Source organism: Pristiophorus japonicus, chromosome 5, assembly GCF_044704955.1.
Source record: "Pristiophorus japonicus isolate sPriJap1 chromosome 5, sPriJap1.hap1, whole genome shotgun sequence".
Taxonomy (NCBI): domain Eukaryota; kingdom Metazoa; phylum Chordata; class Chondrichthyes; family Pristiophoridae; genus Pristiophorus; species Pristiophorus japonicus.
This window is the reverse complement of record NC_091981.1, coordinates 12,840,796-12,857,326: the sequence shown is the minus strand read 5'-3', so window position 1 is coordinate 12,857,326 and position 16,531 is coordinate 12,840,796. Positions and strand designations below refer to the sequence as shown.

The 16,531-nt window shown below is 44.6% G+C and overlaps 1 protein-coding gene across 4 annotated transcripts in view; it reads right to left on the bottom strand.

Moving 5' to 3' along the window:
• The window catches only part of LOC139263747 (cadherin-12-like), a 419,878-nt gene that overhangs the window by 319,527 nt on the left and 83,820 nt on the right, over positions 1-16,531 (bottom strand). For 3 of the 4 annotated variants that reach the window (XM_070879782.1, XM_070879785.1, XM_070879784.1), the window contains one exon: positions 7,723-8,157. In XM_070879782.1, coding sequence (XP_070735883.1) covers positions 7,723-7,956 — 234 coding nt within the window. In that variant the 5' untranslated portion in view covers positions 7,957-8,157. Of the gene's footprint in view, positions 1-7,722; positions 8,161-16,531 lie in introns of all 4 variants that reach the window. The other variant, XM_070879783.1, reaches the window with a different exon arrangement.

The window sequence follows — 16,531 nt, the reverse complement described above, 5'->3', positions numbered from 1 at the left end:
ATTGCAGGGACCATTTGTCTCAGGTCGGCAGTGAAACGGGTCAGAAAGTGCACGCTGCCTGTTCCGAGCAGCTGGGGTTCCGTGAACCTGTCCTCGCACACCAATTTGCACATTAAAAGGGGCCTACTGCCTGAAAGAGGAGCTGGTTTCATCCTCCGTGCAATTGGTAGTTGGCCGATTGTCAGGGTTAACGGAACTACAACTTGTATTTATCTACCGCCTTCAACCTAGTAAAACATCTCAAGATGCTTCACAAAATTTGACACCGAGGTATTAGGACAGGTGACCAAAAGCTTGGCCAAAGAATGAGGTTTTAAGGAGGGCCTTGAATTGGAGGAGTGCCGAGCTCTCAGAGGGTTACAGGGCTGGAGGAGGCTACAGAGGTAGGGAGGGGCGAGGCCATGGAGGAATTTGAAAATAATGATGAGAATTTTATAATCTAGGCATTGCCGTACTGGGAGCCAATGTAGATCAGTGAGCATAGGGGTGATGGATGAACAGGATTTGGTGCGAGTTAGGACATGGGCAGTAGGGTTTTGATTGAGCTCCAGTTTACAGAGGGATTCTAAGTCTACAGCCACCATTATGAGGCGTTTCTTCCGCATTAATGCTAAATTTGGAAGGTTAAAATGAATCCCTTTCTCTCTTGTCTGAATGGTTTTTTTTATTCGTTCATGGGATGTGAGTGCCGCTGGCAAGGCCAGCATTTATTGGCCCGTCCCTAATTGCTCTCGAGAAGATGGTGGTGAGCTGCCTTCTCCTCGAGGGCAATTAGTGACGGGCCAATTAATGCTGACCTTGCCAGCGACGCCCACATCCCGTGAACAAATTGACAGGCAGGTTTAGTCAGCTAACTAAGACAGACTTGAATCAAATAATAGAATGGAAATCAAACCCACTACAATGCTGATCACAAATTAAATGTTTCATTGCTTGAACCCCTGGAATCTCCGGGTATCTCAGCAAATTTGCAGTAACCATCTGTGCCTAATTTTCTGACTGAGGGCGGTCATAAATCCTTGTTACCACCAATGCTCCAGAGTGGGTGAGTTTCTCTAGTTATCACGCTCAGCCAAGTGTAAGCAGATTTCCTTTGGTTCCCATTCTGGCAATATCATAAACAGGTTCAATTTGAATATTTCCCCCAATCTCACTAGAATTACTAACCAGAGGAAGCCATCCCACATTTACCAATGTCACGACATACAGTTACGAAGGTCAATTAACCCACCAATTCTTTCTTCTTTTAAATTGCTGACGGTAACAAAAATAGGCAATGGGGCATATTTACCAAGATTTCCAATTTCTGAACTAGTCTGGCTAACCCGCGATCTCTACCACCTAGAAGGACAAGGGCAACAGGGGCATGGGAACACCACCACCTCATATGGAAATATATCGCCGTTCCTTCAGCGTCATTGGGTCAAATTCCTGGAACTCCCTACATACAACAGCACTGTGGGAGCACCTTCACCACGTGGACTGCAGCGGTTAAAGGAGGCGGCTCACCAGCAGCTTCTCAAGGGCAATTAGGGATGGGCAATAAATGCCAGCCTTGCCAATGACGCCCACATCCTGTGAATGAATTTTTTTAAAAGACAGTCTCGAATAAGAAACACAATAAATAGGAGCAGGGGTAGGCCATTTAGCCCCACAAGCCAGCTTCTCCATTCAACAAGGTGGCTGATCTTCTACCTCAACTCCACTCTCCTGCCCGATCCCCATATCCTTTGGTTTCCCCAGTATCCAAAAAGATCTATCGATCTCGATCTTGGATATATTCAACAACTGAACATTCACAGCTCTCTGGGGTAGAGGATTCCAAAGATTTACAAACCTTTCAGTGAAGGAATTTCTCCTCACCTCAGTCCAAAATGCAATAGTAGAAGGTGTTAGTGCTACTCCCTGTGTTACTCTCTGGAGGTGGAAGATTGCCACCAAAGTGTGCAAGGCTCACTCAGTGGGGGCAATTTTAACTTGCGGTGATAGTGTAAAATGGGCAATATTGAACTGGCTGCCCATTCTACACCTCGTCTGATTTTTCTTTTCATTAAAATGGGTGTATAATGGGCAGCTAAAATCAATATCGCCAAAGTTACACTATCGCCTTAAGCTAAAATTACCCCAAGTGAATATTGAAGTATTTTTTCTTTGTTAATGAAAGGGGAGCAGAATATAATCTTGACAAGAAAGCATGTTTAATGCTGGCACTATGTAAGGTGAGGCAGCTACCAGGCATTACAACAGAAAGAGCGCTCACGGTTGTCTGTAATACTATTGTCAAATTGTGCTTCAGGAGACTTACAAGAGTAAAACTTGTGCTTTCTGACGGACTTCTGTGCCCGAATTCATGAGACATGCTCCTGACAGGCAAAGCTTCATGCTAGGAGTGTGATTTCATATAGATCAAACCTACATTTTGCAAAGGCCTTTGCTGGGTCAAAATCGTGGAACTCCCTCCCTAAGAGCACTGTGGGAGCACCTTCACCTCACAGACTGCAGCGGTTCAAGAAGACAGCTCACCATCTTCTCAAGGGGCAATTAGGGATGGGCAATAAATGCCAGCCTTGCCAGCGACGCTCGCATCCCAGAACGAATAAAAAAAGAAAATAGAACCGAATATAGTTTACTTCTGGAAAGGAAATTTAGCAATTAAATAATACATGCACATACTGCGTTGGGTTGCACTATTTTACCTGCTCCCTGCATTACTCTCCGGAGCTGTAAGATTGCCACCAAAGGTAAGAAGACTCACGCAGAAATGGGGGCAATTTTAACGTTCGGTGATAGTGGGCCGAAAATTGCGTCCTCGCCAAGTGCGTACGAAATGCACACGCCCGGCAAGGCCCCGCAAAAGCCGGTTCTCGGGCCGCAATGCGCATGCGCCGAAAACCAGCTTTTCCGATCTGTCAAAATTTCTCCGTACAGATCCTACGGGAGAAGGACATCTGCGAGGCAGAGACCAACTCATGCGAATCTCCTGCAAACTTTTACGCCGGGTAAAAGCAGGCACATAGCATATTTTTTTACCAGCTTAACATTTTTAAAACATAGAAAAATTAAATGTAATCGTTCAATTTTATATTAAAAACCCTGTCCATTAATCAGCCATTATTTTTAATCCTATTAAAACATATTTAAAACATTTTTTTTAAATATTTTTTTTTCTAAAACATTTAATTTGCATTTAATTTCAATTAATTTTAAAATTGTGAGCTGATTTTTAATGTATTGTGCTGCGTTTCTTGTTTTGGGGCGGAGGGGGGGTTATTCTCATTGATAGTAATGGAAGTCCATACAAACGGAGTTCCCATTTTTATCAATGAGAATATTAGAGAGTGATTTGTGGTCCAGGACCACGTGATTCCAACATTGATACCCGTGCGCTGCCCAGCAAATGAAGGCCTCTGACCGGAATCCTACGTTCCTCCGGGAACAACAGGTACTTCCATAGATTTTCTTTCGGGTTGCAGGCATTCGTACGAAGGAAGCCTCCGACCGCAATTTTCGGCTCAAATTATTTTCCACTAGCGTTATCGGCACTAAGGCTGTAAAAGTAAACCTACAAGCTATATTTTGTTTTTATTCTATTGAGAATCGGTAATGAAAAATACAACAATGATTCCCGCCTCTGATCAATGACAGCCAAAGAAGGTGAAAACCTTGGATCTAACACGTGTGCTCGAAATTCGATTTTAACGTTTTTTTTGTCAAAATTAACGTTTTCGTTTCGCTATTGCTATCAGGCCGGAAAGTCAACCCTTAATTTGCACAGCGGTAAAAATCGGCGTTGCACGAGGAATCGTGGCACAAACCGTGATTCTCGGCAACTTTAGTCCGAGGCCGATAGCGCTGCAAGTTGGGTCTTGAGAGGGTGGATGGTTTCGGGGCCATAAAAGGAGCAGCGAGCGACGGCCCAGGAACAGCATGGTGGCCACTACAAGGTACAGCGCGAGCTGGTGCAGGAGGGCAACGGCAGTGAAGAGTGACGTCAGCAAGGTCCAGGTCGGTGATTGGAGCTTGGGCAAATGCAGCAGGAGCAGCGAGATCAGGGTGAAGGAGCGGCGAGAGGGATGTGGAGGGATGTGATCGGGGCCCAAGGGAGGCGTGAGTTCGGGGCCCGGGGCCCAGAGGCAGCACTGGCCAGCCCACACTGCGATATGTGTGCGGACTAGGTCCGTGCAGCAGAGCTGGTCTCCAGTCGCCTTGAGTAATCCTTGCTGTTAAGTGTGTAATGCACTTATGAATGACTCCACGAGGCAATTTGTTGTCCTCAAACCGCAGTGACCTTGGTCCTTTATTCATAACTCCAGTGTGAGGCATGAGCATGGTGGGCAGCCTTTTATACTGGGCCCTGCACACCTATGCAGGTGACCCTCAGGTCTCCTACCATAGTGCCCTCTGGTGGACAGCCTCTGCCACAGGGGCAGGAAATCTCGGTCTCCACCAGTTGCACCCTCTAGTGGTGCCAGCATAGTATATACACAGTGTAAACCTTATTGATAGTACATTAGGTAACAAGTCTCCATCTTATGCAACTACACAGAGACTGCATATATAATCCTTGCCACTGGGCCAAGACCTAGCTCTGTCAAGCCCGTGTGGTGGCTGGTGTGCAACGGGTCACCACACGTTAAAAAAATCCACGCACAAGCATCTTCCACCCTTTGAGGATGTAGTTCGGGTTCTTCATTCGAAACACCTGTGAACTCATCATTTTTTGGGGGCGTGGAAGCAAGTCATCCCCGTTTCGAGGGACCGCCGATGATGATGATGATGATGGGAGGGCGGTAAAACACCAAAAAAGAAATTGGAAAAAAAATATTCACAAAGTATTTACAAGACACTTATCCATCGAATCGCTGAGAAAGAATTACAAAATAAAAACTTTAACTTACATTTTTTTGCAGGTCTTCATACTTACCGCTGTTGGCAGGGCTGCACCGACACGTTTTTCCCGGTCGGTATTTTGTGTGCAGAATACGGGTGCGGAGAGAGCCAAATTTTTGGCAAAAACGCTATTTTGGGCCTTGCACGGCGGCGCTCCTCTCCCCAGCGGCTGCAAAACCTCACAGAATATCCTGCCGACCGGGTTTTCGGCAAATATGGTGAAATATCGCCAAAAACCCGGTTGCAAAGTTGTTGAATTTCGAGCCCAAAGGGTGCTGCCGCGTGAACGCTGACATGTTTGTGTCAGATTCCTTCCTTCACTACTTTACTGAAAGTGTTCAGTGGGAGCGGTAGCATAATGGTGATATTACTGGAACAGCAATCCAAAGGCCAGGACCGAAGATTCGGGGTCATAAGTTCAAATCCCACCACAGTAGCTGAGCAATTTAACTTCAGTTAATTAAATAAATCTGTAACAAAAGGCTAGTGTCAGTAATGGTGACCATGTAACTACAGGATTGTCATTAAAAACCCATCTGGTTCACTAATGTCCCTTTAGGGAAGGGAATCTGCCGCCCTTACCCGGTCTGGCCTCTATGTGACTCCAGACCCACAGCAATGTGGTTGACTCTTAACTTCCCTCTGGAATGGACTGAAGCCTCTCAAGGGCAATTAGGAATGGACTGCCCACATCCCGTGAATGGATAAAAAAAACTCGTAAAGTGGGAGGAGGAAAGGGTTTGTCATTAACGCAGAACCTGACGTTCTTCATCAGAAAATAGCTTCCTCCATCATTTGGCCTGGTGCCATCGAGTGCTCCTCGTTTCCAGGATCGGGCCTATCTTTGTTTGGGTGTTAACCCAGCGTTTTATGGAAAGTGCCCTATTTTTGAAGGCAAGTGTATGCTCATTTTTGGCAGCTTGCAATGGAGGTTATGTTAAGGTGTATGCTCACCTTTCCTTCATGAAGGCTGGACATTATTTTCCATGGAAAATAATACGAACATAAGAAATAGGAGCAGGAGTCGGCCGTTTGGCCCCTCGAGCCTGCTCCGCCATTTAATAAGATCATGACTGATCTGATCTTGGCCTCAACACTATCCTGTTCCCCATAACCCTCAACTCCCCTCGAGTTGGGAAGACTAAAGTGAGCCCCCAAGGAGTGCTGTTTTGTTGTCAGTTCTCTTTATCCTTCACTATGTCGTTATTCAAGGTTTTCATTAATATGAAACTCTTCAAAAGATGGACTCAATGTAATCTTCCCAAGAATGTGCTGAAAATGGGAGAGATTTCTCTACTGGCAATACATACTCAAAAAATGACCTCCAGCTTGTATACGTACGTGGAAGCAATGTTGATGAGGGCTAAGCAATCATGTTTCTTTCTCAGTAATAGCTAGCCTCTGTGAATGAAAGGTGACCATACTCTATTGCACCATGACACAACCTCCATCGCATGCTGCCATAGGTGAGCATGCCCCTTGTCTCTAAAAATTAAACGGGGGCATATGCGATATACCTTGCTCCACCATCTCTGACATCCCCGGCTAGAAACCTGAAACTAACACTGGAAATTTTGCCCAGGTTCACCAGCTCAGTCCCCTATCTCACCATGCCCCAAAGATAGGTCAATATGGTGGGTAGGACTGTTCATCTGATGACATGAAGTTGAACTACCTTTCTCTTTCAGATACTGACTAACTCACTCTACATAAGCGGAGTTTAGAAGGAGAGGTAATCTTATCGAAATGTATAAGATTCTGAGGGGACTCGACAGGGTGCAGATGCAGAGAGGATGTTTCCCCTTGTGGGGGAATCTAGAACTAGGGGCCATAGTTTCAGAATAAGGGGTCGCCAATTTAAGACGGAGATGAGGAGGAATTTCTTCTCTCAGAGGGTCGTGAATCTCTGGAGTTCTCTAGCCAGAGAGCTGTGGAAGCTGGGTCATTGAATATATTCAAGGCGGGGATTTTTGAGTGATAAGGGAGTAAAGGGTTATGGGGATCGGGCGGGGAAGTGGAGTTGAGGTAAAGATCACATCAGCCATGATCTTATTGAATGGCGGAGCAGGCTCGAGGGGCCAAATAACTGACTCCTGCTCCTATTTCTTATGTTCTTATAAGTAGCATCTTATGCCATTGCACCAGTCCAACTAGATAGAAAGATAAGTTCAAGGAAATCGTCTGGATGTCTCATTATAGTAACAGGGCTTTCTTCAGCCCACAACAGTGTGTGACAGCATGGTGGAATTTACAAATTTCTGCTTCAGGGTCAGAGTATGGTTCAGATTCAGAATAAACGTTTGCTTCAATGTCAAGCTTCTTATTTTGTGCGGTCGACTAAACAGCGGAAATGAAAGGGGAAAAAATGAAAGCAAAAGACGGCATTTTAAAATCTACATTCTCCGGTTTTGCATCAACATTAACGTATTCCGACACTTGCTGATGTAGAGAAATGCAGAGAGAAGGTAGGGTCCAAACAGTCAAATAACTGCGGGTAAAACATTGAAGTAATGGGGGTACCAGGAAAAAAGTACATACAATTTAATGTCTAGATAAAACATTCGAGCACAAATTATAACTGAAAATTATTTGCTCAAGTAATATTTATAATAAGTACTATTTGATTTAATTAGCAGGCTTTGTGTGCATTAGTTAACAATACAAGATCTAAATTAAAAAATGAGCAAATACGAGAAATAAAATCTGTTGCATTTTTATAATATTTTATCAAATATAACCAATCGTAGGAACTTAAAGATGTGCCAAATAGGTATTATTCGATCACCAAATGAGGCAAAAGCATGCGAGTTTAACAGCAGTAACATATTTTACCTTTCCCACGTACTGAGGTTCTGACCCCATATATTCCTCCAGCACAAAGAACTGGTTCCATATCCAGCCACGTCTGACACGGTGGAACATAGGAGCGCCATCTCCTGATAGCTCAATTATGTTGTCACTGCCCGTGCGTCCGGAACTCCTTGGTGACAATGCTTCCAGAGGTGTTAAAAAACTCTCGTCAAACAGAATCCAGAGAAACAGCGAAAAACTATTCAGAGTCAGCATTTGTGTCGGGCAGGGTAAAACTCAGCATATACCAAAAAAACAGAACCGTCGTCTAGAAGGATGCTTCTCGATTCATGTAGACAACCCGAACTCTCCGAGTCTGTTGTCTTCACACCTCAGACGCAAGAGATCTTCTGCAAGTGTTGTGCAAGTGTGCTGACATGAGGTGCCATCTAATACATTGAACTTCACTTCTGGGTCCTGCTAACAAGAATGTACACAGTTAGATATCGACACAGGATACGTTTTTTCAATTAAATGATAAGCACAGGTATTTTAAGATCCCGAATTTAAAAAAATTACAACAACTGCCATTGCACAGAATGGTCGAATATTTTTTAAAAAGCATTTATTTCTAACTCTTCTGGAGATGCAGCTCGAGAAAGACACGGCTAATTACTTCATCTGTTAGACTGCCTCTCTGTTCTGTCAGTTTGAATATAATTCACAGTGGTATAGCCCATACTACAGTTCAACTCTAGATTGGACCTCTAATTCAGCAGTCTTGCTAGGGTTGAATGCCTCTAGATCAGATTGATCAGTTTGGTCAGGTTGCCAATATTTACGATCCTTCTTCTTCTTAGGCAGTCCCTCGGAGTCGAGGATGACTTGCTTCCACACTAACATGAGTTCTAAGGTGAGTGATGAGACCAATGTGGGATCTACAGTCTCTGTCACAGGTGGCACAGATGGTGGTTGAGGGACGGGTGGGTGGGGTGCTTGGGTTGACGTGCGCTCCTTCCGTTGTTTGTACTTGGCTTCTGCGTGCTCCCGGAGAAGGGACTCGAAGTGTTCGGCGCATTCTCGAGTTAAAGGTAGTCAGCGCTGCAGTTGGGCTATATCCCATCTGGGCTACAGGTGACAATGGCCATCACAGCTGCTGACTGGCCTAGAGTGCAATTCAAATTTTACAACAAAACACTTTTATTATCAGTAAGTTCCATTAACCACGATCCAAAGCATTGTGAAAGCCAATAAATCACCCACTTTAGTCAATTACATAAGAGCATAAGAAATAGGAGTAGGAGTAGGCCATATGGCCCCTTGGCCCTGCTCCACCATTTAATAAGATCATGGCTGATCAGATCATGGACTCAGCTCCCCTTCCCAGCCTGCTCCCCATAACCCTTTATTCCCTTATCGCTCAAAAATCTGTCTATCTCCCTTAAATTTATTCAATGACCCAGCCTCCATAGCTCTCTGAGGCAGCAAATTCCACAGATTTACAATGCTCCGAGAGAAGAAATTCCTCCTCATCTCAGTTTGAAATGGGCTGCCCCTTATTCTAAGATTATGCCCCCTAGTTTTAGTCTCCCCCATCAGTGGAAACATCCTCTCTGCATCCACCTTGTCAAGCCCCCTCATAATCTTATACATTTTGATAAGATCGCCTCCCATTCTTCTGAAGTAGAGGCCCAACCTACTCAACCTTTGCTCATAAGTCAAGCCCCTCATCCCCAGTATCAACCTAGTGAACCTTCTCTGAACTGCCTCCAAAGCAAGTATACCCTTTCGTTAATATGGAAACCAAAACTGTACGCAGTATTCCAGGTGTGGCCTCACCAATACCCTGTATAACTGTAGCAAGACTTCCCTGCTTTTATACTCCTTTCCCTTTGCAATAAAGGCCAAGATACCATTGGCCTTCCTGATCAGTTGCTGTACCTGCACACTATCCTTTTGTGTTTCACGCACAAGTACCCCCAGGTCCCGCTGTACTTAGCACTTTGCAATTTTTCTCCATTTAAATAATAACTTGCTCTTTGAGTTTTTTCCTGCCAAAGTGCAATTACTTAGTTTAGAACACTGTGAAACAGAAAACCAAACTTTATTAGACTTTATTTCAAAAGAACAAAAGACATTTTCAGCAGGTCAGGCAGCATCTGTGGAGAGAGAAACCGAGTTAACGTTTCTGAGTGAAGCACTAAGGGAAGCATTGCACACCCCTCTTAGGTGCTAAATGTGAATATCCCACTTTGAGGCATTAGACATCGCCCTGCGCTAAATGTAGTGTCCCGGCGCTGTAAGGTTACTAATCTTCAAAAAAGCACAGGAGACGACCATGAACTATAAATTGATTAATACAAGCTTTTGGAATTAAGCTGGACAATTAAGGACACCCTGTGGTCAGGAACCAAAACTGACTTCATGCATAACAACAATGGAGTTGTTACATGAGGCCCTGAAATTGATTGACCAGGGTGGGGAAAACAGCCACTGGAGACATCGATCTGTAAAAAGACCGGACAACAAAGGAACCACACCAGGTTTTGGGACGAGGTGTTAAGATGAGAAATCAACTGGAGTCTTGCAGACTCAGTGTGCAAATGGGAAAACAGACAAGTCCATTATTGCAGTCAATCAACCAAGGGGACCACAAAACAATGCATCAATGCAAAAACTTTATTAGAAACCGCATTGGCGGGAGATCAGTCAAAACCTGGATAGAAATAAGCGAGCGAGAAGCAGCTCAGCAGAAGACGGGAGAAGGACAGGAACAGAAGAAGAAGCACACAGAAGAAGTAGAAGGACATATGTACAGATGGACACAGGTCGAAAGAATGAACAGACGAACGGACGGAGGGACATGTAGTGCGGAACAGACATGAAAGGAACAGGCACTGCAGAGAACGACCAGAAGAAGAACCAACCAGTCATGGAACCAATGACTACGAACCTACAATAGCTACAGCCAGGAAGGGTGATTGTATGTTTTCAGTCGATTTCTCTCAGAAGTCTAGTCCTGTAGTTTTAGTCGATTTTTGTGCCTAATAAAACTGACGCTGGGTTAAGCTTAAATTTTATGCCACATGTTGTCCTTTCCCACTATAAGTTCCTAGTTCTAAGAATCAGAGTAGAGTGAACAACAAACAACCTACAGCACCGTCAACATCCCAAAGCAGGTGGTACCGAATTTCCACCACTGTGTGTTTGTCAGAAATGTGCCAGCAGCAGGCAAGTTACTCACAAAGTAACCCTTTTCAGTTCCTCCTCTCATTGTCAAGCCATTGCCATGTCATGATGATGATGATATATTACAGAAAGCACTAAACTTCAGTTGAAAAGACATGGCTTGATTTGAATCAAACCATAGCGAGCCACTTACAGTAATTAAGTTCACCTGACAAAAGGGGCGCACAGTACCAAACATCAACAACTCAAAAGGAGAAATTAGGCAAAGTGACCAAAAGCTTGGTCGAAGAGGTAGGTTTTCAGGAGCATCTTATAAGAGAGGAAGAAAGGCGGAGAGGTTTAGGGAGGGAATTCCAGGACTTGGGGCTCAGGCAGCTGAAGGCATGGCCACCAATGTTTGAGCGATTAAAATCAGGGATGCTCAAGAGAGCAGAATTTGAGGAGCGCAGACATCTCGGCGGGGGGTGGGGGGGGGAGGGTTGTGAGGCTGGAGGAGATTACAGAGGTAGGGAGGGGGCGAAGCCATAGAGGCATTTGTAAACAAGCATGAGAATTTGAAAATCGATGAGTTGCTTAACCAGGAGCCAATACAGAAACATAGAAACATAGAAAAATAGTTGCAGGAGTAGGCCATTCGGCCCTTCGAGCCTGCACCGCCATTCAATAAGATCATGGCTGATTATTCCTTCAGTACCTCTTTCCTGCTTTCTCTCCAAACCTCTTGATCCCCTTAACCGTAAGAGCCATATCGAACTCCCTCTTGAATATATCCAGTGAACTGGCATCAACAACTCTCTGCAGCAGGGAATTCCACAGGTTAACAACTCTCTGAGTGAAGAAGTTTCTCTTCATCTCAGTCCTAAATGGCTTACCCCTTATCCTAAGACTATGTCCCCTGGTTCTGGACTTCCCCAACATCAGGAACATTCTTCCCGCATCTAACCTGTCCAGTCCTGTCAGAATCTTATATGTTTCCATGAGATCCCCTCTCATCCTTCTAAACTCCAGTGAATAAAGGCACAGTTGATCCTGTCTCTCCTCACATGACAGCCCAGCCATCCCTGGAATCAGTCTGGTGAACCTTCGCTGCACTCCCTCAATAGCAAGAATGTCCTTCCTCAGACTAGGAGACCAAAACTGAACACAATATTCCAGGTGAAGCCTCACTAAGGCCCTGTACAACTGCAGTAAGACCTCCCTGCTTCAATATTCAAATCCACCAGCTATGAAGGCTAATATACTATTTGCCTCCTTTACCGCCTGCTGTACCTGCGTGCCCACTTTCAGTAACTGATGAACCATGACCCACAGGTCTCGTTGCACCTCCCTTTTTCCTCGTCTGCCGCCATTCAGATAATATTCTGCCTTCGTGTTTTTGCCCGCAAAATGGATAACCTCACATTTATTCACATTATGCTGCATCTGCCATGCATTTGCCCACTCACCTAACCTGTCCAAGTCACCCTGCAGCCTCTGAGCATCCTCCTCACAGCTCACTCCGCCACCCAGTTTAGTGTCATCTGCAAACTTGGAGATATTACACTCTATTCCTTCATCCAAATCGTTAATGTATATTGTAAAGAGCTGGGGTACCAGCACTGAGCCCTGCGGCACTCCACTAGTCACTGCCTGCCATTCTGAAAAGGACCCATTTATCACGACTCTCTGCTTCCTGTCTGCCAACCAGTTCCCTATCCACGTCAGTACATTACCCCCAATACCATGTGCTTTGATTTTGCACACCAATCTCTTGTGCGGGACCTTGTCAAAAGCATTCGGAAAGTCCAAATACACCACATCCACTGCTTTTCCCTTGTCCACTCTGCTTGTTGCATCCTCAAAAAATTCCATAAGATTCGTCAAGCATGATTTCCCTTTCATAAATCCATGCTGACTTGATCCGATCCTGTCACCGCTTTCCAAATGCGCTGCTATTTCGTCCTTCATGATCGATTCCAACATTTTCCTCACTACTGATGTCAAGCTAACCGGTTTATAATTACCCATTTTCTCTCTCCCTCCTTTTTTAAAAAGTGGTGTTACATTAGCTATCCTCCAGTCCATGGGAACTGATCCAGAGTCGATAGACTGTTGGAAAATGATCACCAGCACATAAGTCAGCGAGCACAGGGGTGATGGGCGAACAGGACTCGCTGCGAATTAGAACATGCGCAGCCATGTTTTGGATAACCTCAAATTTATGGGGGCTATCCACTTTTACTTGGCTTTGCAACATAACTACCTTCCTTATAAAAGTAGAGACTCGTGCATTTCTTAATATATGCGCAATCAATAAGAATTGGATAGCAGACTCACAAGATATCCAGTGATGGTACGATGTGATACAATACACATATATATAATTAGACATGCATGCAAGTAATCAGACACATAAATTGACACTTAGATACAATAGACACACAAAAGCATTCTGAAATGAAAAGAATATTTGAAATGCACATTCTATGCCCTTACCTTTACAGCACAAGCTCTGCTTTTATATCCAGAGTTCAGCTTGCTTTACATATCACTGATAAGCAAGTAGCACACAACAAACCCCAACCATTGTGATCGTGCTACTGACAGGAGCTCTGCTCCTCTGATGGACATGTGCACATCATCACTTCTAATCACACTGCACTTAATTGCTGACTGAAGGAGGGGCAAGATAACAAACTGGTGAAGAGCAACAGATGAGTTATTATCTGTCACTTGTCTCTGAATATGACTAACAGATCATGGAATTAACGCATCAGAGTGGAAATTTCCCAAATGAGTCAAAAGCTCCAATTCATTAACCAATTCCTCGGAGAAAAGAACTGCCTTGACATGTCATGCTGAGACGATGGAAGCTGACACAATCGGATGTTTAATTCACCGAGGAGAATACAGACATTTGCGTTAATCTTTATATCAGTCCGCAGACCAGAATTCATTAACCCAGTCCAGACAGTGTTTTACAACACTTACATAAAGAACGCACATCATACCGGTTCAGTGACCTTGAGCACAGCTGTTCAGCTGCCAAACCCAGATCTAGACTGTGTCACAATGATTTCTTGCCCTGTTTTACCAACACAACAACCTAGTTTATCACTCGGCATTTCAGGCCACGTATTTCGCAGTCAGGCTGATTTTATTCCAGTTATCTGGTTCAGCAGTAGATAGAAGTTGGCCCTCACCCCTCCCTATCTCTAATCTCCTCCAGCCCGCCCCGGGGGTGTCTTTGCCCTCTAATTCTGTCCTTTTGGGCATCCCTGATTATAATCACTCAACCATTGGCGGCCGTGCCTTCTGTTGCCTGGGCCCCAAGCTCTGGAACTCCCTCCCTAAACCTCTCCGCCTCGCTACCTCTCTTTCTTCCTTCAAGACGCTTCTTAAGACCCACCTCTTTCATCAAGCTTTTGGTCACCTGCCCTAATTTCTCGTTACGCGGCTCGGTGTCAAATCTTTTGTCTCATAATAATCCTGTGAAGCACCTTGGGACGTTTCACTACAATAAAGGCGCTATGTAAATACAAGCTGTTGTCATTATATGAACCTTGTGTACTTATGATCAATATTAAAAACAGCAAAATACTTGCTCCAATAATACATATTTATTAGATGCTGTCGTATATGCCTTTACATGTAACCCTGACATTTGTAAAGAAAGACAAGTTTATAGGGTTACATTGCCCATCTCCAGCCCTGACTCAGCTCACCTGCTGCTGAAACCCTCATCCACGCCATTTGTTAAGTCCAGACTCGATTATTCCAAGTCCCGTTCACCCATCACCCCTGTGCCCGCTGACCTACATTGGCTCTCGGTCCGGCTATGCCGCAATTTTAAAATTCTCATCTTTGTTTTCAAATCTCAACATGGTCTTACCCCTCTCCATCTCTGTAACCGCCATCAGCCCTGCAACTCCCTGAGATCTTTGCGCTCCTCCAACAGTAGCCTCTTGCACATGTCGTGGATTATAATCGCTCCACCATTGGTAATTGTGTCTTCTGTTGCCTCGGCCCCAAGCTCTGGAACTCCCTCCCTAAACCTCTCCGCCTCCCTATCTCTCTCTCCTCCTTTAAGATGCTCCTTAAAACCTACCTCTTTGACCAAGCTTTTGGTGATCTGTCCTAATATCTTATGTGGCTCGGTGTCAAATTTTATTTGATAATGCTCCTGTGAAGCGCCTTGTGACAGTTTATGGTGTTAAATGTGCTTCAGGAGTGTCAGCTCTGGCTCAGTGGGCAGCACCCTCGCCTTTGAATCAGAAGATCGAAGAGAGATTTGAAATCTATGTTGCACTCCCAGTGGAGTGCTGTACTGTCGGAGGTGCCGTCTTTTGGATGAGACGTTAAATCGAGGCCCCGTCTGCTCTCTCAGGTGGACGTAAAATATCCCATGGCATAATTTTGAAGAAGAGCAGTGGAGTTATCCCCGGTGTCCTGGCCACTATTAATCCCTCAATCAACATAACAAAAAAAAAGATTATCTGGTCATTATCACATTGCTGTTTGTGGGAGCTTGCTGTGCATAAATTGGCTGCCGCATTTCCCACATTACAGCAGTGACTACACTGCTTTGAGATGTCCAGTGGTCATGAAAGGCTCTTATAAATCCATATCTTTCTTTCTTTATATGAAAGCAAGTTGTTTATGTAGGTATCCATCACAATTATGAGCTTATTACATCAATTTCTGTCTGGGTGATATTATTGCTGTTTTTCCTTCTTCCAAATCTTTTCAGGGTGCAGGTGATTGGAGCTGAGCAGATGTAACTTTCGTCTCCAAAGATAAACATAGATTTAAGCTGACACTCCCAGTGTAGTGCTGAAGGAGCACTGCACTGTCAGAGGTGCCATCTTTCGGATGAGACCTTAAACCGAGGCCCCGTCTGCTCTCTCAAGTGGACGTAAAAGATCCCTTGGCAATATTTCGAAGAAGAGCATGGAAGTTCTTCTCAGTTGTTGTGTATGGAGAGTCAGACTGAACACTGTGAGCTCAAAGTAAAGTGTGACCTTAGTCTTTTATTGAAGGTCTCCAAAATGCCTCTCCAACCTGTGAAGCCTCCTTAAATACCTATGCTCCCAAGGGATTATGGGATCCCTTGGGACTCCAGGGGATGAGACCTCTGGTGGCTGTACAGAGTAAATAAAAGTACACATATATAACACCAGGGTCCTGGGGCCAATAGTTATCTCGCAATCAACATCACTAAAAACATATTATCTGGTCATTATCACATTGCTGTTTTTGGGAGCTTGCTGTGTGCAAATTGGCTGCTGCATTACATCAATGACTACACTTCAAAAGACTTTCATTGACTGGAAAGGACTCTGGCATGTCCGGTGATCACGAAAGATGCCATAGAAATGCAAGCCTTTCATTTTGCTGACTGGAGCTGGAGATTCCATGATGTCTTGATGTTAAACGTACATGCAATCACTTATTTGCATGATGAGTCACAATTGCTCCTGTCATCTTATGATTGGCTCACGTTGAAAGAGTGTTGGAATGATCCACGTGACTAATGAGGGGGATTGACTGGAATGGACCAGAAGCTGGAATCCAGAGACTGCCGTGTGTGTTGGAATCAAAATTGACCTTGGCTTCGCCAGCTTTAGATTTCCCTTGATCCTTCACTCAATACAATTAAGTAGCAATGCTTTCTAAGGGCTGA